We start from the raw sequence: 23,120 nt of genomic DNA, 5'->3' as shown, positions 1-23,120 counted from the left end.
GGGGACCAAATTACTGGAGTTGGCTGTTGAGAATATTCTGATGTAGTGGGTTAAAGAAGACACAAAATTCAGAGGAAATTAAATACTGTCAAAGCTGGATCTAATTTTTACGAAGGAACAAGCCATAATAGAGGATTTAAAACACAAAAAACCAATAGATAAAAGTGACTATGCATTGATTCAGTTCTTAGTAATGAATAAAAAACATAAGTATGAGAAAAGACCACAGGAGAGAATGGTTGAACTGCAGTGAGACAAATTTTGGACAGCTTAGGAAGTATTTCATTGAAATGGATTGGAACAAAGTATTGCAAATGGGTGATATAGAAGGAAAGTGGACCCCCTTCCTGAACATTTATAATAAAGGAGAGGGGAAATGGACACCTATGAAATCAACAGAAAACCTTTTTAAGAAGGATTGGAGTAACAAGAGATGTGCTACAGCTAGACTGGAGACAGAAAAAAGCATGGAACGTGGAAGAAAAATAAGAGACATGACTTGTGGACCAATTATATAAGAAAGAGGAATGAATATGTTAAAATACACAGAGATGAGTAGAATTATGAAAAGAATGTTGTGCATAAATGCAAAGACCAACCAAAACTGTTTTAAAGATTTATGAATGGAAAATTGAGGAGTAAAGAAGACATCAGCTGAGTAATAGTTGGAGAAATGGTTGAAGACCCAAAAGAGATGGCTGAAGTGTTCAACAGACACTTCCACTCACTGCTTACTAAAGAAAATTATTTTAGGGAAGAAAGGATAGTGATGGAAAATGGGACTGGTCTGAAAGAGGTAGTAACATCAACAGAAGTAAAGAATATATTGGAAGAGCTGGGTGTATGGAAAGCAATGGGACCTGATAGTCTGTCAAACTGAATTCTAAAGAAGTGTAGCCCAAAACTAGCTCAAGTGATACACAATATAATTAGCACCACCCTGTTGGAAGGAAAAGTACCCAAAGTTTGGAAATAGGCGAATATTACCCAATTCACAAGGCTGGAAGTAAAGGAGACTCATTTAACAATAGACCAGTATTGCTGACAAGTGTGGTACCAAAGATCTGCAAAAAGATCATCAAGAACAGATGGGTGAAATGCCTGGAAGACAACAATGTGATAACAGACAGACAATTTGGATTCAGAGAAGGAAGATCTTGTGTAACAAATTTGATAAGCTTCTACACAAGAATAATGGACATAGTGCAAGAGAGAGATGGATGGACTGACTGCATGTACTTAGACCTGCAAAACGCATTATACAAAGTACCATACAGAAGGCTAATATGGATAACTGAAAAATATAGGAAGATTGGGAGGATCGTTATTAAAATGCATGACCAACTTCTTGACGGAGAGAGAAATGAGGACAGTAATCAGAGGCAATAAGTCAAAGTGGAAACCAGTAATAAGTGGAGTTCTGCAAGGATCAGTACTAGCACCAATTATACCTGCAATATATGTAAATGACATGATGGAAGGAATGACAAGCCACATGAGTCTCTTTGCTGATGATGCTAAGATTATGAGAAAAAAAAGTAACAAATGAAAAAGACTGCAAAGCTCTGAATCAAGACCTAATTAAGATAAATGAATGGTTGTTGAGATGGAACATGGAGTTTAATGCCAAGAAATGTAGTGTGGTGAAGTTTGGAAAAAGTGCGAGAAAAACAGAAGGCACCTACTATTTGGGATATGAGAAAATTACTATATGATCAGAGAAAAAGATCTGGGAGCAATCATTTCTAATAAAGTGTCATTTGTAAAGCATGTAAACAAGATCACTGGATAAGCATGCAATCTGCTGAGAAACATGAAGATGGCATTCACCGACAATGAAGATGATATGATAAAAAAAAAATTGTAAACAACATTGACACATCCAGGACTGGAGTATGCAGCATTAGTGTGCTCACCAAGTTTGATGAAGGATATCAGGAAACTAGAAAGAATTCAGAGAGCTGCAACTAAAATCCCTACAAGCCTAAGAGGGCATAGTTATGAAGAGAAGTTTATGAGATTGGCCCCAACTACACTACAAAAAAGGAGGGAAAGAGGTGATTTGATAGCACTATACAGAATATTGGAAGGGATGAAAAAAATTGGACAGGGATAATCTTGTGATACCTGATAAGAGAGATACCAGAGGACATGGAAGGAAATTGATAAGGAGTGTTTGCAGAAGAGACATCAAGAAACATAGCTTTCCCCACAGGAGCATAGCAATGTGGAATTCATTTATTGATGAGACTGTGTGTGCCAAGACAGTCCATAAATTTAAAGAAAATCTGGATAAAAGTCAGTATGGAGATGGAACATGAGCCTAGTGTGCCTCTTGTCCTGTATTTCACAACTAGGTAAATACACACACACAGTCTTGGCTGCACCTCCACACATCCATCTGTGCACCAAGGCCTTCTTTCAGCACCTCAGGATAAGAAAGAAAACAGACCCTACACACACACACACACACACACACACACACACACACACACACACACACACACACAAGCACACACACACACACACACACACACACACACACACAATAAAAGAACAGAAGAAAGAGACCTTGGTGTAATTATTACTGACAAGCTGTCACCAGAAACACATGAACAAGGTAAGAGGTGAAACCTATTAACACTGAAAAACATAAGGACAGCATTTTCACATATGGATGAGGAAATTATAAAAAAAATTATTGTGACCATGATACACCCAGGATTGGAGTATGTAGCTGTGGTATGGTCACCTAATGCCAAGAAATCTATAAGAAAATAGGAAGAGTAGCAACAGTCACCTCCAAGTTTGGAGGTTCTAATGTATGAAGAAAGACTGTCTAAATTGTGTCTTATAACATTAGAACAGAGAAGAGAGAGAGGTGATCGGATCATACTATTCAGAATGATGACTGAAATGGAAAACTTGGATAGGAAGGATTTGGTGATGTGGGATACAAGAGGCTCAAGGGTACATGGCAGAAAACTCAAAAAAGATGCTTGTAGAAGAGATGTTAAGAAAAATAGCTTCCCACACAGAACTGTGGAGGTCTGGAATGATTTGGACAAAGAAGTCATTGATACAAATACAATAAATAAATTTAAGACAAAGTTAGATAAAAATAGATATGGAGACAGGATAGCACAAGCAAAGCTCTTTCCTGCATGTCACACACACACACGCACACACACACAAAGAGGCTAAAGAGAAAAATTAATCAAGAACAGAAGAAAAGACTAAACTTTTTTAGAGTTTTGGAGAGTTTTTGGAGACAGAGTGAAGAAATGGTACATAAAGGAAAAGGAATAAATTAAAGTACAAGAAAAAAAATTGCAAAAATGAAGGACTGAATGTGATGTACACCAACACAGACGGACTGTTACACAGGACACTGGAATTATAAGACTATTTAAAAGAAAAAGAATCTGAAGATGGCATGTTTAACGGAAATAAAGCTACAAGAAAATCAGACTATTATTAACAACAACTACAATATGTGGAGAAGAGACAGGATTGGCAAAGGAGAGGGAGGTGTAATGATAATGACAAGAAATGAGGTGAAGACAAAAATAGTGAAATATGGGGAAGGAAAAGCAGAAATAGTGACTGTTAACTTGGAAGATAATCATGGAGAAATACTGATGGTAATAACAACCCACGTACCACCCAAAACAAATTCTTGGAGCAAGGAAGGCTGTGAGAAAATAATAGAAGATATCTCTCAGCATTTGAGTAAATTAATCAAAAGTAATAAAACAGAATTATTGGTTGGTGACTTCAATTGCAAAGAAATAAATTGGGAAACATTCAAGGCATGAGGAAACAAGACTGCATGGTGAGAAAGATTTCTGATGCTGACTATGGAAAACACAATGATGTAATGGGTGACCAAAAATACAAGATATAGAAGAGATGATGAACCAACAAGACTTGACCTAATATTAACAAAAGAAATTGACCTAACTAAAGAAATAAGATACATGTGCCCCATGGAAAAAAGTGACCATATAATGATAGAAATAGAGACTGACAGTGATGTCAGTGCAGAGGATGAATTCTACAAACAAAACAGGAGAAACTATGGAAAAGCTAACGTAAATATCTTACGAGATTCTATGAAGCAACGGACAGGAGAAAGCTGAAGAGAGCAAATTATATGCAAGGCAATATGAGACTATATGAGGCAGGAGTGAATAAATATGTCCCACTATACAAACCTAAAGAAAAAGGAAAACTGGTGTAGTTAACGCAAGATGTGCAAGAGCAAAGAGAAAAGAGATGAAGCATGGATAACAACAAAAAGAAGTGGAAATAAAAAAATAAAGACTTTAAGATAGCAAGAAATGAATATGTGTAAATAAGGAGAGGGGAAGAAAAAGGATATGTAAAAGATGCACTTGAGAAGTGCAAGGACGAACCAAAACTATTCTAGATTCATAAATGGAAAAATTAAACTCAAAGAAAAACTAGAACGGTTGAAGGATGGACATGAAACATATGAAGACCCAAAAGACATGAGTGAATTGCTAAACAAAAAGTTCCACCAAGTTTTCACAAAAGAATCAGAATTTAAAGAACCACAAGATGAGAACACAAAAGAACAAATGTGGGAAATTACAGTAATCAAAGAAGTTTATTAAATGGTTGAGGAACTGGAAGAGAGAAAAGCAACAGGACCAGATGGAGTATCAGGTTTCATTTTAACAGGAAACAGTTAATTGAACCAGTATATGACATAATAAAATGCTCAGTATCAATTGGAAGTGCCTAAGGAATGGAAGAGAACAGGTATAGTGCCAATTTATCAATGTGGAAAAAAAGAAGAGCCATTAAACTACAGACCAGTATCAATGACCAGCATAGTATGCAAGATCTGTGAAAAAGTGATGCAGAAGCAGTGGACAAAACTTCTAGAGAACATGATATAATATCAGAAAAACAGTATGGCTTTAGACAAAAACAATCATGTGTAATAAATCTGATCAGCTTCTATTCAAGAGTGACTGATATAATGCAGGAGAGGGATGGATGAGTAGACTGTGTGCATTTAGATCTAAAAAAAAAAAAAAAAAAGCTTTTGACAAAGCTCCCCACAACAGGCTACTATGGAAGCTAGAAAATGGAGAATTAAATGAAAAAATAATAAACTGGATGGAAAGCTACTTAAAGGGAAGAGAAATGAGAATGGCAGTAAAGGATGTAAAAGTCAAAATGGAGAAAAGTTAGATATTGGAGTACCACAAGGATCAGTGCTGGCACCAATACTTTTCCTTATCTACACCAGTGATATGTCAAAGGAGTAATGAGTTACACAAATTTGTTTGCAGATGATGCAAAATTACAAAGACATATGAAAGACTGAAAATCTACAAGAGGATTTGAATAAAATCTGGAACTGGAGCAAGAAATGTGAGATGGAGTTTAATATGAAAAAATGTCGTGTAATGTAAATGGGAAAGAGTGAAAAGAGACCAAAATGGATCTAGAAAATGGGAAATGTAGAAATAATAAAAGTACAAGAAGAGAAAGATCTGGGAGTGAATATACAGGACAGTCAATAATCGGAGATGCACATACAGAAGATATTCAGAGATACATATAGAATGATGAGAAATATTGGAACAGCATTCCACTACATGGATAAAGGTATGAAGAGAAAGATAATTACCACTATGATTTGACCAAAGCTGGAATATGCTGAATCAGTGTGGTCTTCCCACAAGATGAAACATGTCAAAGAAATAGAAAGAATACAAAGGATGGCAACAAAGATGGTTCCAGAACTGGAAGAATTAACGTATGAAGACAAGTTAATGAAGATGAATCTGCCACATTGGAACAAAGAAGAGAACAGGAAGACTTAATAACTATATATAAATTGTGGAATAGAATGGAAGAAATTGATAATGAGAAACTGCTGCTAAGAGAAGTAGAAAATACCAGATACACACGAGGCCACAGCAAAAAAATAAAAAAAGAAAGATGCTTGAATAACATAAAGAAACAGTTTCCAACAAAGAAATCCAGAAGTATGGAACAAGCTCAGTGAGGAAGTAGTACTGGAAACAAGTGTGTACAACTTTAAGGAACAACTGCACAAGTGTAGATATGGAGACAGGACCACACAAGCATACCTCAGGCCCTGGAAATTACAACTAGGTAAAATATGCACACACATGCAACCTTGGCTGGAACTCCACACACCCATCAGTGCACCAAGGCCCTTCAGTATCCTTGATTCAGATAGTATTCTGCTCTCAAATTTATCATTTTGGGATTTCCACATTTTCAGGCAGTAGTACATGCTGCTCCTAGAATGAAATGGTGTGCCAGATGTATGAGATATTTAACTTTTAAAGGTCCCAGTGCCAATAAAAACACATCCTTCAAAGCTGCTTGGTGTGCTGTTTACATATGAGTAGTCATATATTTATTGTTTTACACTATTTAAGCTACTATTATTTAACTTTCATTACGTAGTGCAATACAACATTTTGTGGTGAAGGCAGGCAAGCAGCTATTACAGGCCATCAGCACTCCAAAGTTAACAAAAGGGAAAGAAGATGTGTTATGCATTTGTTTTTCTCAGGTTTTTGTGAAATGTTCTTGTACTTTCTATGTGTTTTGCATACTGTATACTTGTATGTGTTATTTTTTACTGTTCTACTTTTCAGTGGCAGTAATCATGGGATACCCAAACAGACTTAAATCAAAGTCTGTTCTCCAACTAGCCAAAAACTCCTTCATTAACAGAAAGTGTCAAAACCTTTCAAGATCTAACTCCCCTCGTGATGTCTGGCATCTAGCCAAAAATATCTCCAATAACTTTGCTTCTTCTTCTTTCCCTCCTTTATTTCAACCAGATGGCACCACTGCTATCACATCTATTTCTAAAGCTGAACTCTTTGCTCAAACCTTTGCTAAAAACTCTACCTTGAATGATTCTGGGCTTGTTCCTCCCTCTCCTCCACCCTCTAACTACTTCATGCTACCTATTAAAATTCTTCGCAATGATGTTTTCCATGCCCTTGCTGATCTAAACCCTCGGAAAGCTTATGGACCTGATGGGGTCCCTCCTATTATTCTCCGAAACTGTGCCTCCATGCTTGCATCCTTGCCTAGTCAAACTCTTTCAGCTCTGTCTGTCAACATCTACCTTTCCTTCTTGCTGGAAGTTTGCCTACATTCAACCTGTTCCTAAAAAGGGTGACCATTCGAATCCCTCAAACTACCGTCCTATTGCTTTAATTTCCTGCCTATATAAAGTTTTTGAATCTATCCTCAACAGGAAGATTCTTAAACATCTATCGCTTCACAACCTTCTATCTGATCGCCAGTATGGGTTCCGTCAAGACCGCTCTACTGGTGATCTTCTGGCTTTCCTTACTGAGTCTTGGTCATCCTCTTTTAGAGATTTTGGTGAAACTTTTCCTGTTGCCTTGGACATATCAAAAGCTTTTGATAGAGTCTGGCACAAAGCTTTGATTTCCAAACTACCCTCCTACAGCTTCTATCCTTCTCTCTGTAACTTCATCTCAAGTTTCCTTTCTGACTGTTCTATTGCTGCTGTGGTAGATGGTCACTGTTCTTCTCCTAAATCTATTAACAGTGGTGTTTCTCAGGGTTCTGTCCTGTCACCCACTCTCTTCTTATTATTCATTAATGATCTAAACCAAACTTCTTGTCCTATCCACTCCGCTGATGATACCACCCTGCACTTTTCCACGTCTTTTCATAGACGTCCAACCCTTCAGGAGGTAAACATTTCACGCAGGGAAGCCACAGAACGCTTGACTTCTGATCTTTCTAAAATTTCTCATTGGGGCAGAGCAAACTTGGTATTGTTCAATGCCTTCAAAACTCAATTCCTCCATCTATCAACTCGACACAACCTTCCAGACAACTATCCCCCTCTTCTTCAATGACATTCAACTGTCCCCATCTTTTACATTGAACATCCTCGGTCTGTCCTTCACTTATAATCTGAACTGGAAACTTCACATCTCATCTCTAGTTAAAACAGCTTCTATGAAGTTAGGCGTTCTGAGACGTCTCCGCCAGTTTTTCTCACCACCCCAGCTGCTAACTCTGTACAAGGGCCTTATCCGTCCATGTATGGAGTATGCTTCACATGTCTGGGGGGGTTCCACTCATACTGCTCTTCTAGATAGGGTGGAATCAAAAGCTTTTCATCTCATCAACTCCTCTCCTCTAACTGACTGTCTTCTGCCTCTCTCTTACCACCACAATGTTGCATCTCTAGCTGTCTTCTACCACTATTTTCATGCTAACTGCTCTTCTGATCTTGCAAACTGCATGCCTCCCCTCCTCCCGCGGTCTCGCTGCACAAGACTTTCTTCTTTCTCTCACCCATATTCTGTCCACCTCTCTAACACAAGAGTTAACCAGTATTCTCAATCATTCATCCCTTTCTCTGGTAAACTCTGGAACTCCCTGCCTGCTTCTATATTTCCACCTTCCTATGAATTGAATTCCTTCAAGAGGGAGGTTTCAAGGCACTTATTCATCAGTTTTTGACTACTGCTTTGACCCTTTTATGGGACTGACATTTCAGTGGGCATTTTTTTTTATTGGGTTTGTGTTGCCCTTGGCTAGTGTCCATCCTACATAATAAAAAAAAACACACACACACACACACACACACAACACTTACTCCGGCCACAGTCAGAGTGAAGGTGGCCACGGTGGCAGAGGTGGAGGGTGGAGTGAGGCAGGTGACTGTGGTGGAGGAGACATTCTGCACCACACAGGTCTGGCCCCCCACCAGCACCACAGGAGAGGCAACCAGACCCTGCAGACCACTTCCACTGATGGTGAGCAGGGTGCTGCCACCCAGGGAGCCTTCCAGGGGACTGAGGGAGGACACCTGCGGCACCACCACCACATGGCCCTCACTGCTGTACCCTGCGATGTCTGTCACTGCTATGCCCCTGCAGGTGAGGTGTGGTGAGGCGTGGTGAGGTGTGGTGGTGTGGTGAGGTGCAGTGATGCTGTGGTGGCATGGCAATGCCATGGCATTGTGTGGTGATGCTCTGGTGGTGTAGTGCAGTAATGTGGTGTATGATAGTGTGGTGAGGTGTGGTGGTGCTGTGTGGTGTGGTGATGCTGCTGTGGTACAAAGCTGTATTTCTTTGTCATTGAAGCATGTTCCTTTTTTTTTCTCATATCATCTCAAACATCCAGCTTCTCTCATCTGTGCTGACCTGTCTGTCTATCTGTCTGTCTGTATGTTAGCTGCACTCACCTGTTGATTGCCTTGACAGTGATGGGCAGGTATGCACCTGACCTCAGGTTGTCCAGGTCGTCCAGATCGCAGGTCACAGAGGTGTCTGAAGCAGAGGTCACACTACAGGATGCTTTACCAACACTGACCTCTACCTGGCAGGCCAGGTCACCAAAGCCTGATCCAGTGATGGTGAGAGAGTCGCCGCCCACCACCTGCAGGCCGCTGTGTCAAAGAAAACAGGAGACACTCAGCGTGGGGAACCATTATTACTGCTACTGATGCTGCTATCATTACTACCATTACCATTACTAATGCAAGAGGGACCCTGGCCTGCGTCAGCCTGCCCTCACCTCAGGCCCTTCACAGTGTGGGTGGTAGAGGAGGCCAGGGCAAAGACCAAAGGTGTGTGACAGGTGTGGAAATGGAAGTACAGGTATCCATTTTCTGGTGTGGTCAGGTCAGGGAGGTCACACCCATCCAGAGGCATCTCCAGGATGGGGTCACAGCCACTCATGTTGACGACCTGACTCCCAGCAACCTGGTAGGTGGCTTCCTTGTCACCCAGCAGTACGGCCATCCTGAGGGCCTGATGAGGTGGCCGTACCACGTTGACTTGGCCCCGCATCACCACACCACCAGGCAGGGTGGGGCCAGCATAATAGTGGATGCCTTGCTGGGGGAAGGCCACTGTGAAAGAGCCTGTGGGAAAGCAATAGTAGTAATAGTAGTAGTAGTAGTAGTAGTAGTAGTAGTAGTAGTAGTAGTAGTAGTAGTAGTAGTAGTAGTAGTAGTAGTACTGGTGGTAGTAGTAGTAGAAGTAGTAGCTGCAGCAGCAGCAGTAGCAGTAGTAGTAATAGTAATAGTGGTGGTCATGGTGGTAGTATTAACAGTAGTAGTAGTAGTAGTGGTGGCAGTATTAGTAGTAGTTTTTCTCACCCCCCCAGCTGCTAACTCTGTACAAGGGCCTTATCCATCCATGTATGGAGTATGCTTCACATGTCTGGGTGGGTTCCACTCATACTGCTCTTCTAGACAGGGTGGAATCAAAAGCTTTTTGTCTCATCAACTCATCTCCTCTAATTGACTGTCTTCAGCCTCTCACCGCTGCAATGTTGCATCTCTTGTTATCTTCTATCGTTATTTTTATGCTAACTGCTCTTCTGATCTTGCTAACTGCATGCCTCCCCTCCTCCTGCAGCCTCGCTGCACAAGACTTTCTTCTTTCTCTCACCCCTATTCTGTCCACCTCTCTAATGCAAGAGTTAACCAGTATTCTCAATCATTCATCCCTTTCTCTGGTAAACTCTGAAACTCCCTGCCTGCTTCTGTATTTCCACCTTCCTATGACTTGAATTCCTTCAAGAGGGAGGTTTCAAGACACTTATTCATCAATTTTTTACTACTGCTTTGACCCTTTTATGAGACTGGTATTTAAGTGGGCATATTTTTTTATTGGATTTTTGTTGCCCTTGGCCAGTGTCCTTCCTACATAAAAAAAAAAAAACTACTCATATTTCTCCTCCTGCCTATTTCTTTTCATTTTTCTCCGCTCTTCCTCCACTTCCATCCTTCTCTCTCTTCCTTTTTTCTTTTCAATCCATCCTCTTTCCTTTCCTTCCTGTTTACACTCTCCAATCTCTCTCTTTCTCTCCTTGTCACTATCCTTCTATCCCTTCATTTCTCTCACTTCACTTCTGTGCTTTCCTGTCTCAATTTCCCCCTCGCCTCATCCCAGTCTCTCTATCCTTACCTGAAGCAGTCTGTGTCCCTGAGAAGAAGCCAGAATCATCAGCGTCCTTGCAGTTATCCACAGGGCTGGCCACCTCACACACTCCGTACTGCAGCTGTGAGTTCTCAGACACCTTACTCCACTGCCAGGTTACTGAGTCTCCCTCCACTACCTCCAGCACACGAGGGTACCACGATACAGTCTCTGTGAAAATTGAAGGTAATGGGGTTGCTTGAAGTCCACAAATGGTACTAAGATGACTAGGTTTGGTGAGTGAGAGGTGCTTGATAAAGGCTTCATCTGTGTTCATCAGTGTTTCAGCATCTTATCTTGACTGCTTTTAACAGGTTCTGGTGGAAGTTACTGCAGGTTTTCAGAGGCACTTTCAGGATTTTATGGGCAGTTTAACAAGGATAGAGATAGTTTAACTGACTGTACAGGATGTTATTGGAGTTTTCAAGGGTGTTTATGTGACTCTAGTGATACTTTAACAGGAATTCTTCATCATCATGTGTGTGTGTGTGTGTGTGTGTGTGTGTGTGTGTGTGTGTGTGTGTGTGTGTGTGTGTGTGTGTGTGTGTGTGTGTGTGTGTGTGTGTGTGTGTGTGTGTGTGTGTATGTGAGTATGAATCAGCGCCTCACCAGAGCTGGTGCCAACATTCACAATCCTGTGGTTGGTGATGATGGGCCTGGTGATGCAGGTGAGGGCCTCATTGGAGCACTGCAGCACCTCACACTCATACACCTGGCCCAGCTTCACCCTGAGGCGGGAACAATCCGAGCCGAAGCCTGTGCCACCCAGCCTGACCAGCGTGCCACCCTTCACTGAACCCTGGGTAGCTGAGGCCGAGGTCACCTGCAGTACGTACTCCACTTCCCTGCCACAACATCAAGTCACTCTATTATCAGAGAGAGAGAGAGAGAGAGAGAGAGAGAGAGAGAGAGAGAGAGAGAGAGAGAGAGAGAGAGAGAGAGAGAGAGAGAGAGAGAGAGAGAGAGAGAGAGAGAGAGAGAGAGAGAGAGAGAGAGAGAGAGAGAGAGAGAGAGAGAGAGAGAGAGAGAAACACCCACCTGGCAGCAGCACCAAAACCATCAGCGGAGAGTACCAGGGTATGAGTGCCAGCCGACAGTGCCGGGGTAAGACAGCTCACGCTGATGTTACTCCAATGAGTCGTATAACACAGCTCTGATCCGATCTGGCGGCATGAGGTCATAGGTCAGGTCAGGGGTATTGGGAAAGTGATAGGTCAGGTCAGGGTTACTAGGAAGGTCAGAGGGGGAAGTAGTGACTTTATATCAGTACTAGGGAATTTGGTTGTTGGCTCTGAGATGAATGGACATTTCCACCTCGGCTCCCTACCCTTGTTCCTGTTCCCCGGCGCCTGGCGCCTCCCCAGCCCTGCCTTCTCCTCAGATAAATGTTCAAATGTTCAATACATTTCTTTGACACACAATTTAATTTTTAAAATCTTTCTGGCCTCTTTTTTACTTTTTTTTTATTAATTCAATAAGTCTTATCACTTTCTTAGAATAAAAAAAAGTTCCTAGCAAGGCAGCACACAAATGTCAGAAACAGTTGTTCCAGTCACCATGACCAGCAACAGCAATGTTGCTTTGGCCAACAACAAGAAAACACCACACAAGCACACTCTCATAGAAGGTAAGAACACACCAGTACAGATGCTACATACTGCTACACCTTGCCTTCAGCATATTAACAGGAATACTCTTGGCACTTACACTACACACACTAATATGCCATGTGCAGACATGAACAGTTACATCCCCACACCACACATCCAAATCATCCACAAGCACCAACATCACACTTAGCCAAGATGCTTCACACTGCTCCAAAACACACCACAACAATACAAACACACATTCAAGACAGTTTGTGCCAAAGCAGCTGAGTGAGGCAAAGGGGCATCCAATGTGATATCTGCTGTAACTGGTCCAAGCATGCTGTGTGGTGTCATGTCGGCTGCATCGGATCGTTTGCACAAGTAAACCACGGATCAATTAACAATAGTATCGTGTGTATCTGCAGCAGATGTGGCTCTCCTAATGTCTCTACATCTTCCTTCTCACTACCTCCTATTCCAACCTCTAGCTCCTTTGACCTACTATGCACACACAGTACTAACAAATCTCATATACATTTTCCTTCCATGAACCAGCCACACTCACCCTCACAACCACCAACACCTTGCCACACATCCCACCACACAACAAGACATTCAAGCTCCACATCACCTAAACACCCTTGTAACACCAGTCCATCAATCTGTCAACCAGGGCCATTTCCCATTGCTTTTGGCATTTCCTGCACATCATGACTACCCCCACCTCTCTTACATCCCCTTCACCTAAACCTTCCCCCACTCCCCAACTCCCCCAGCAACCTCTCCCAGTGCCTCTCCTGCCCTACACACAAATGACCCAGACTTCACTGTAGGTACCAAAACATGCTTAACACCCAACACTGATTCTGCAGAAGTCTTTCCTCCACCATTTAGCAAGACAGTCATAAAAATTTCTAACTGTAATTCACTTTTTTTTATGTAGGAAGGAAACCAGCCAAGGGCAATAAATTTATAAGAAAGTCCCACTGAGGTGCTGGTCCCCAAGCATAGTCAAAAGTGGTTGTCAAAAATTGAAGGATGAATGTCTTGAAACCTCCCTCTTGAAAGAGTTCAAGTTATAGGAAGGAGGAAATACAGAACCAGGCAGGGAGTTCCAGAGTTTACCAGAGAAAGGGATGTATGATTGAGAATACAGGTTAACTTTTGCATTACAGAGGTGGACAAAATTGGGGTGAGAGAAGGAAGAAAGTCTTGTGCAGAGAGGCCATGGGGTTCTACTTGTAGCTTTCAACAGACCTCCATCTTCCAACACAGAATACTCACACAACCTTCACACAGCTCTTTCACACCTCACACCAGACAAACACATCTGGATTGCACATGATTTCAACCTCCCTGACATTAACTGGACCACTACGTCCCCCTCCAATCCCCATGACACTGATGTCTTCAACCCTATCATTCCCCACACAAACAGGTGCCAGCTACACAACACACTAATTGACAACAAAAATACATTTTCACTCATGCAAACAGTACTCAAGCCAACAAAAAACACAGGCTACCACACACCCCTCTGGTGCCAGCGGCCTTCTCACCACAGTCCATACATTAGACCTTCTCAAAAACAACATACACAATATAATAAACACCCAGGTAGTTCCAGGACTAAATGACCACAACAATGTTCCAGTTGACAAGACCGTCAAGACAAAAACACAGATGTGGGTCAATCCTACTCTACTCTAGAGCTGACAGACTCAATTAAACATTCTACAGAGACAATTTTCTATCTTCTGACTCATACTCTGGACTCCTCCACAAAACTGGAACAGCCTGACACACCATACACACCACCATGAACAACTACAGCCCATAGAAAACACCCTCATGTAGACATACACTCCTCTGGTTCTCCAGGAACCTATGCAAACAACACCACAGAAAACAGAGATGACAGATGCAAACAATCACAGAACACACCAGGGAAATGGACCGCCTTCAGATCTTTCCAAAAGAATCTTGCTAAAAAACATAAAAACCAAACGTGAACACCTTTGTAGATATCTCACAGATAATGTTGGAAACAACACCAGACACTTCTTCAAATTCCTCAAGTCATGCAGACAGGACAAAACAAACATACAGTATTTGACGGCTTATAAGACGCATGGGCTTATAAGGCACACCTCACTTTGGGCAGGCATTGAAAAAAAAAAAGAAAAAAAAAAGATAAATAAGCTCTGAATATGAACTGAAGGGTTTCAACTGAAATTTGAAGGCCTCTCTTATGTATTCAGATCCTTATTAGATCCCAATATTTTACATTTAAAAACTTCTATATTTGCTAGGACCTACTAACACTACCATAGACCAATCCTGCTGTGAGATGTGAACAAATATGGTGTAGGCAAAGACATTGTCAGAGCCCAGAGGGATACTAAAGTTTGTATGATGCTCTCTTCACTTATAAAACCTTTTGTTTTGTTAGATAGTAAGCTATTTTCTAAAAAAAGCAATAGTTTCTCATTAGCTTTGAGTTTTATTGAACATGTAAGCAAGCTAATAATGTTAGAAGATAGGCACAATTTCAGTTGTATGAAGGTGTGTCTCACTTCAAGGAATAATGGCATCACACTAAGGAACACAGTGAATCTTGCACATGTCACCAGGTTTGGTGTGTGACCCACCATGAGTTTGTTTTGGTACATGCAATGTGAGGGTCATCACTTAATTTCTTCCTGACTGGTGTTATTTTATGTGAATTACTGGTAAGTACCACCTGTTATACATTGTTATCTTCCAAAAAAAAGTTGTTTTTGAAGTGTAGAAATGGTCATCACTTTGTTTACATGTGCAAAGATGTTTGGGGTTTGTTTTAAAGGCCACTGTTGCCACAGACTTACCAGTGGCCACTGCTCCAAAGCTGAACCTTGGCCTTATAAGATGCATGCTTATTTTCTCAGACTTTTTTTTATTAAAAAGGCATGGCTTATAAGCCATCAAGTACAGTACTTGTCCTTAAAGACTGCAACGACACTCTTGCTTCCACACCAGAACACAAAGAGCACTTACTCAACACACAGTTCCACTCTGTATTCACCCAGAAAAACCCCACACAAGCCAAATAGCCCTTACCCACCCATTCCCTCCCCTCGACATCAGGACAGACCGAATGCAGAGGTCACCACAGACTCTGGACACCACTAGATCACCTGGACTTGATAAAAGTTCCCCCCCCCCTTTTTCCTTAAGACTTGTGCCCCCATCCTTGCTCTCAGCCTTCCACCCATCCTCTAAGTGATCTTTACCCAACCTCTTCATGCATCCTCTCTTCTCTCTGGCTGGCTTTGTGCTGATGTCACCCCATTTTCAAGGCAGGTGTCTGGAGTGACCCTTCTAATTATTGCCCCATTTCTCCCACCTTTATCATCTCCCACATCTTTCAACACATCATAGACAGACACATAATGAGTCATCTTGACACAAACAACATACGTATAATCAGACCACACGACATGGATTCCAACCAAAATTATCATGCGAGTCACAACTCACTGTTACCCACCATGACATTACAAGACACCCAGACAGACGTGATGCCAAACAAGTTGACGCTATCGTGCTAGACTTTGCCAAAGCCTTTAACAAAGTACTCCACAAAAGACTGATTCTGAAACTACAGCATTGTGGCAGCACTGGACCAATTCTTCACTGGGTCACTTCTTTTCTTTCCGACAGGACCTAACGTGTTCTTCTTGACAGTGTTGCATCTGACCCTGTCCCTGTCTGTTCAGGTGTCCCTCAGGCCACTGTCTTGGGGACCCACACACACAGACAAATATAAAGAGGCTGGAAAAGCTCAACATAGCTACAGCCAGGTTCATTACAAAACAATTACACACAAAGTTCTGGCATAACAACACGCATTAAACAATTAAATATGGACACCGTCACACTTCACAGAGAAGCACACATACTAACAATAATGACAATAATGCACAAACTCACAAACCATCAAACTGACATCAACAAACATGAATACTTACACCACACACAGCTAGTACCCATAACACACACAACCACAAATATTCAACATACCACGATAACACAGACTCTTTCAAGCACTCACACTTCCATGGACCACATGCAGCTGGAACGGACTCTCCCTCACAAACACAGCACGTGCATTCAAACACCTAACACTCCCACATTTCAGAACATGCACATAAAACTCCCACCCTGGACACTTAGTTTTCCCCTCACCCCACCCCAAATAACCTTTTCCCTCTCTGACATCTCCTTGCAGCCAGCTCCCCATATGTACCCTACACATTAAATATTGAGATTGAGATTGAGATGGAGGAAATAGGTTATGTTTTCCTGACTTTTACTGGGTGGGAGGGAGGGAGGGAAGGACAGAATGACACTCACATGAACTGATCCTGAAGTGCCAAAGTTTGTTCCTATTATGGCGAGTTCCTCTTGACCTGTGAGAGAGGAGAAAATAAGACACAGAAACACATTAGAGAAAATATTTGTTATGACTTAGATCTTCACTGTTTCCACAACTGGAGGAGGAACAGGAGGAGGATCAGAGACTCACCAAAGAGGGAGAGGGTGTGGAGGGAAAGGCCAATGATGGTGGGTGACAGTGAGACGTCATAAGTGAAGGAGGAAGGGAGGGAGCCACTTGTGCCGCCCACATCCACCACCACATCCACCGTGCCCTCCTGCCAGAGTGGAGAGGGTCAGGAGGTGATGGCCTGGCCTAACCTAACACCACTACCACCATCATCACCATCATGATACACTCTTACAGTAAGAAATTGTACAAACAAAAGAGGAAAGAAAATGTGAGAAAATAGTATTTGTAATCCTAAAATACATTTTTCACTTAGCAGCATCACATGTAGCTTTGGCTCTGTCTCATACGCAAAAAGTAGCCACACCAAAAAAAATGTAACACCAACATATGTATGTTGTTGGTGTTATCTTTCTGTGCTGTGGGTGCAAATCACCCAAGCTATGTGTGATGCAGCTTGTATGTGATACAAATATAGTTTTCCTGACAGAGCAATTAGCCAGTGGAAGGCACTGACTGACCAATTTATGTGTGCAGGAACCATTCATAGCTTTAAACACACACACACACACACACACACACACACACACACACACACACACACACACACACACACACACAAAGCATTCATAGCTTTAAAGATAAATATGACAAATTAACTTTAAAAGATAAGACATTACAAGTTTCACTAAATCCTTTAAAAATAAAATTACATAAGAACAAACACACACACACACACACACACACACACACACACACACACACTGACACACACACACACACACAGTTGGAGAAAAAAAGTGAGTTATAGAGAAGTAGTGAAGGACCAGAGAAGTAAAGAACACTTGACAAGAGAGGTTATAAAGGTAATAAAGGAAAAGGAAAACCTGGTAAGAGACACTGTAGATAAAAAGAAGAGTGTAATGATCTTTGGCCTGGAAGAAAGTGAGATAAAAAAATTGGTATAAAAGAGAAGCAGAACAAAGAAAAACGGCTTGATTAGTACTGAGTGTGATAAACGAAGGGGATACAAAGCTGGAAGATGAAATAGAGGAGGTGTACAGGATTGGTAAATATGATCAAGGAAAAAGTAGACCATTGAAAATCAAACTAAAATCCCAAACAACAGCTGAAGAAACATTGGCAAATGCGTGGAAGCTAGCCAAAAGTAACGAGTTTAAATAAGTCTGGATTAGAAGAGAAATGAATGAGGAAGAAAGGAAGAAACTTAATGAATTGAGAAGTGAAGCAAAAGAAAGGAATGAACAGAGAACACAAGAGGAAAAGGAACTTTCTTCTGGAGAGTAATGGACCTAAGGTTGAGGAAGTGGTACATGTGAAGAGTGAAGGGTGCAGAGGCACAGCTCTAAGAGAGGGAGGGACATGGACAGTGGCATACACTAATGTGGATGGTTTAGTTTCAGTGATGGATGAAGTGAATGAATTTATGAAAGCAAATGAACCAGACATCATGGCAATGGTAGAAACTAAACTAAGAGATTCAGAGACACCAAATTTAGGAGGGGGAAAGTACAATATGTGGATAAGAAACAGATGTGGAAAAGGAGGAGGTGGGGTGATGATGCTTGTTAAAAAGGGTATCAGGGTGGAGAGTGTGGAAAAAGCAGAAGGCTTGGTGGAAGGCCTAAACTTACAACTAATAAATGGAAGAGGAGGAATACAATATGTCACAGTGGTGTATGTCCCACCAAAAACAAAGACCTGGAATAGACAAGAGCATGAACAGTTGCTGAGTGAGACAAAAGAATGACTTGTAAAGAAAATTAAAGAAAACAACAAAATTGTTATAATGGGAGATTTTAATTGTAAAGAGATAAATTGGGAGGAGTGGAACACAAGAGGAGGAGAAGACTCATGGGAAGATAAGGTTCTGAAACTGGCAATGAACAATATTATGACACAGTGGGTTGAGGAAAACACTAGATACAGAGGAGCAGAGGAGCCATCAATTTGGTATTATCAAAAGAAACAGATATTATAGAAGACATGAACTATAGTTGTCCACTAGGAAAAAGCGACCATGTCATGATAAGGTTTTGTATTAAAGAAAAAAGAGAGGAGAGTAGATGTGAAGATTATAAAAGTGAAAGATTTAATTATGATAAGTAAAATTTTGAACAAATGAGGAGATATTTTAGTGAAGGGGACTGAAGTACACTTATCACAGCAAGTAATGTGCAAAAGAAGTGGGAAACTTTCATCAATATTTATGAAGAGGGAGTGAAAAGATATGTACCAAAAGTAGAGACAAAGAGAAGATATAACAATGACTGGTATAATAGAAGATGTGAAATAGCTAGGGAGGAGAGGGAAACGGCATGGAATAGATGGCGGAGGAAAAAAAAGCAGGAGCTGTGGCAAAACTACACAACCACAAGAAATGAATAAGTAAAGGTTATTAGAGAAGAAAGGAAAAATTATGAGAAAGATGTTATGAACAAATGCAAAGAGAAACCAAAACTATTCTTCAGATATGTGAACAGCAAAATGAAAAATAGAGAAGGAATAAGCAGATTGAAGGTGAATGGTCAAATGTGTGAGGATCCAGCTGAATTGGCAGAGATAATGAACAGGAGTTTTCAATCAGTATTCACAAAAGAGAAAACATTTGTGTACCAGAGTGAGATGAGTGAGGAAATGGGTCTGGGGGAAATCCAAGTGACTGAAGAGAATGTCCAGAAACAGATGGAGGAACTAGACGTTAGGAAGGCCCCTGGGCCTGATGGAGTGTCAGGATGGATACTAAAAGAGTGCAATCAGCAGTTGACATGGGTAATACATAATATTATAGAGAGCTCCCTAATTGAAAGAAGAGTCCCAATTGAATGGAAAAGAGCTAACATAGTGCCAATCTACAAAGGTGGTAGTAAAGAGGAGCCCTTAATCTATAGACCTGTGTCTCTAACAAGTGTGGTGTGCAAAATGTGTGAAAGATTGGTGAAGGATAAATGGATGCAGTACCTAGAAGGAAATGAAGTGATATTAAAGCAACAATTTGGATTTAGGAGAGGGAGATCGTGTGTTACAAACTTACTGAGTTTTTATTCTAGAGTGGTGGATATAATGCAAGAAAGAGATGGATGGGCTGATTGTATTTATTTAGACCTGAAGGCGGCCTTTGATAAAGTGCCACACAGGAAACTGTTGAGGAAGTTGAAGCATAATGGTGGGCTAAGGGGGGGCTTGCTGAGATGGATGGAAAATTTCTTGACAAACAGAGAAATGAGAACCGTGGTAAAAGATCAAAAATCATCATGGAGGGAAGTCATAAGTGGAGTACACCAAGGCTCAATACTTGCACCAATCATGTTTGCAGTCTATATAAATGATATGACGGAGAAGGTGAAAAGCTACATGAGCCTTTTTGCGGATGATGCAAAGTTGCTGAAGAAAGTTGAGAGTGCAGAGGACTGTGGAACGTTACAAGAAGACCTGAACAAGACAACAGAGTGGAGTTATAGATGGGAAATGGAATTTAATTTAAAGAAGTGTAAAGTAATAGAATTTGGAAAAAGTACAAGAGGAGTAAAAGGAAATTACGGTATGTGTTGAATGGTGTAAGGTTGAGTGGAGCAGAAGAGGAAAAGGATCTCGGTGTTACAGTGACTGGGAACCTGACCCCAGAGAGACACATTAGCAAAATAACAGGAGTAACCTATAACTTGTTGAGAAGAATAAGGCAGGCCTTTGCATATATGGATGAAGAGATGGTCAAGAAGATGATCGTGTCGCTGATAAGACCTAGACTAGAATATGCAGCAGTAGTGTGGTCGCCATACAAGAAAAAGGATAAAAGTAAGTTGGAGAGAGTTCAGAGAGCAGCTACGAAGATGGTACCAAGTATCAGAGACTTGTCATATGAAGAGAGACTGGAAAGGATACATCTACAAACGTTGGAAAAGAGGAGAGAAAGGGAAGACATGATTGCGATATATAAAGCATATAAGGGAGTAGAGGAGGTGGACCGGAGCAACTTAATGGTCTGGGATACACGGGACACTAGAGGACATGGAAAGAGGCTGAAGAGGAGTGCTTGTAGAAGAGATGTCAAAAAGTATAGTTTCCCATATAGAAGTATTGATGTATGGAACAGTCGTGATGAGGAGATAGTAAATGAAGAAAGTATACATGGATTTAAGGCTAAGTTGGATATTAAAAGATATGGAGATGGGACAGCACAAGCATAGCTCTTTTCCCATAAAGCATAACTAGGTAAATACAACTAGGTAAATACACACACACACACTTTATACTCACACCAGCAGGCACTGTGCAGGTGACCTCTGTGGGTCCACCAGAGATAACCACACACTTCTTGCCACCCAGAGTCATAATGGCACTGCCAGCCTCCCACCCATCACTGTCTGGGAAGCCAGTGCCAGTCACAGTGAGAGGATACTGTCCACCAGTGCTGCCCTCCGTGATGCTGAGTGCCACCACGGTGACTGGCACCATGTAGATGATGGGGGAGGGGAGCAGTGCCGAGCCAGCCGGCTGCATGCTGAGTGCCACTGAATGCAAGCCGCCCCACAGTGCTACAGTGCAGGTGAGCTGGGTGGCATTGATGGCCGTGGGGGAACAGGACCACTGCCCCACACTCACTTGGTAGTCACCCACAGTGTTGCTGCTAAAGCCGGTGCCACTCAGGGTGAGGGTGTGCTGCAGCCCCTCGCCTGTCAGGAAAAATACAAGTTTGGAATGAGTTAAATTAGATGGTGAAGGTGAGGGTGAGGGAATGCCATGGGCCCTTACCTGATGAAGGCAAGCCAGGGAAGAGGCAGAGCTACAAGACTAATCAGACAGACAGACAGACCGACAGCTCACCTGCAGTGCCGGAGACGCCAGTCAGCGTGGGAGTGGTGGCATCATCGTAGGTGAAGGCACAGGCACCAAGACATGCACCAAAGTAACCATTCACTTGTACTGTCACCTGATAGCAATGAGGCAAGATCATGTTATTAGTTATCCTCATCATCTGGAACTCCCTGCCTGGTTCTGTATTTCCCTCTTCCTGTGACTTTAACTCTTTCAAGAGGGAGGTTTGAAGACACTTATCCTCCAGTTTTGGATGATCCTTTTTTACTTTCCTGTAGGTTACTGGCACTCACTGGGGTTTTTTTTTCTTTTAGTTGCCCTTGGTCAATGTCCCTCTTGTAGTAAAAATATCATTATCATTAGTGATCCATGCCTATATTCTCTCTCTCTCTCTCTCTCTCTCTCTCTCTCTCTCTCTCTCTCTCTCTCTCTCTCTCTCTGCCAATCAGCAAGGACTTACATGAGGAGAGTCCCTATGAGTGGTCACAAAGTCTGTCTCAAGAGGGCTGTGCCAAAGGACTCCGGCTGAGTCACGAATGATCTTGGTTTTTAGAGTTCTGTGAAGGAGCAATGGGTAACTTAAACAAATGGGCTAACATAACCTAACTTAAACAAATGGACTAACCTAACCTAACTTAAACAAATGGACTAACCTAACCTAACTTAAACAAATGGGCTAACCTAACCTAACTTAAACATATGGACTAGCCTAACCTAACTTAAACAAATGGACTAACCTAACCTAACTTAAACATATGGACTACCCTAACCTAACTTAAACAAATGGACTAACCTAACCTAAACAAATGGACCAATTTAACCTAACTTAAACATATGGACTAGCCTAACCTAACTTAAACATATGGACTAGCCTAACCTAACTTAAACAAATGGACTAGCCTAACCTAACTTAAACATGTGAACAAATCTAGCCTAACTTGAACAAATGGACTAACCTAACCTAACAGATGGGCAATAACAGAATAACAAAAATGGTAGAAAAAACAGATAAATAGGTTAAATAAATATGACAGGGTAAAGAAAGAAGACAGCTAAAAATACATACATACATACATACATACATACATACATACATATGCCAAGGCTGTTTCCCCCCATAACATATAGATAGGACAA

General features: G+C 41.5%; 1 protein-coding gene across 7 annotated transcripts in view; it reads right to left on the bottom strand.

The window, feature by feature from the left end:
* The window catches only part of LOC135091517 (fibrocystin-L-like), a 136,284-nt gene that overhangs the window by 73,354 nt on the left and 39,810 nt on the right, over positions 1–23,120 (bottom strand). For all 7 annotated transcript variants that reach the window (XM_063989241.1, XM_063989237.1, XM_063989235.1 and 4 more), the window contains 11 exons: positions 22,444–22,540; positions 21,993–22,098; positions 21,426–21,841; positions 17,169–17,295; positions 16,997–17,052; positions 12,048–12,172; positions 11,619–11,854; positions 10,998–11,180; positions 9,598–9,946; positions 9,266–9,469; positions 8,675–8,951 (listed from right to left, as the gene is read on the bottom strand). In XM_063989241.1, coding sequence (XP_063845311.1) covers positions 8,675–8,951; positions 9,266–9,469; positions 9,598–9,946; positions 10,998–11,180; positions 11,619–11,854; positions 12,048–12,172; positions 16,997–17,052; positions 17,169–17,295; positions 21,426–21,841; positions 21,993–22,098; positions 22,444–22,540 — 2,176 coding nt within the window. The remainder of the gene's footprint in view (positions 1–8,674; positions 8,952–9,265; positions 9,470–9,597; positions 9,947–10,997; positions 11,181–11,618; positions 11,855–12,047; positions 12,173–16,996; positions 17,053–17,168; positions 17,296–21,425; positions 21,842–21,992; positions 22,099–22,443; positions 22,541–23,120) is intronic.

This window comes from Scylla paramamosain, chromosome 37, assembly GCF_035594125.1.
Source record: "Scylla paramamosain isolate STU-SP2022 chromosome 37, ASM3559412v1, whole genome shotgun sequence".
Taxonomy (NCBI): domain Eukaryota; kingdom Metazoa; phylum Arthropoda; class Malacostraca; order Decapoda; family Portunidae; genus Scylla; species Scylla paramamosain.
Note: the sequence above shows the minus strand (reverse complement) of the source record. Positions and strands in the feature narration are given on the sequence as shown.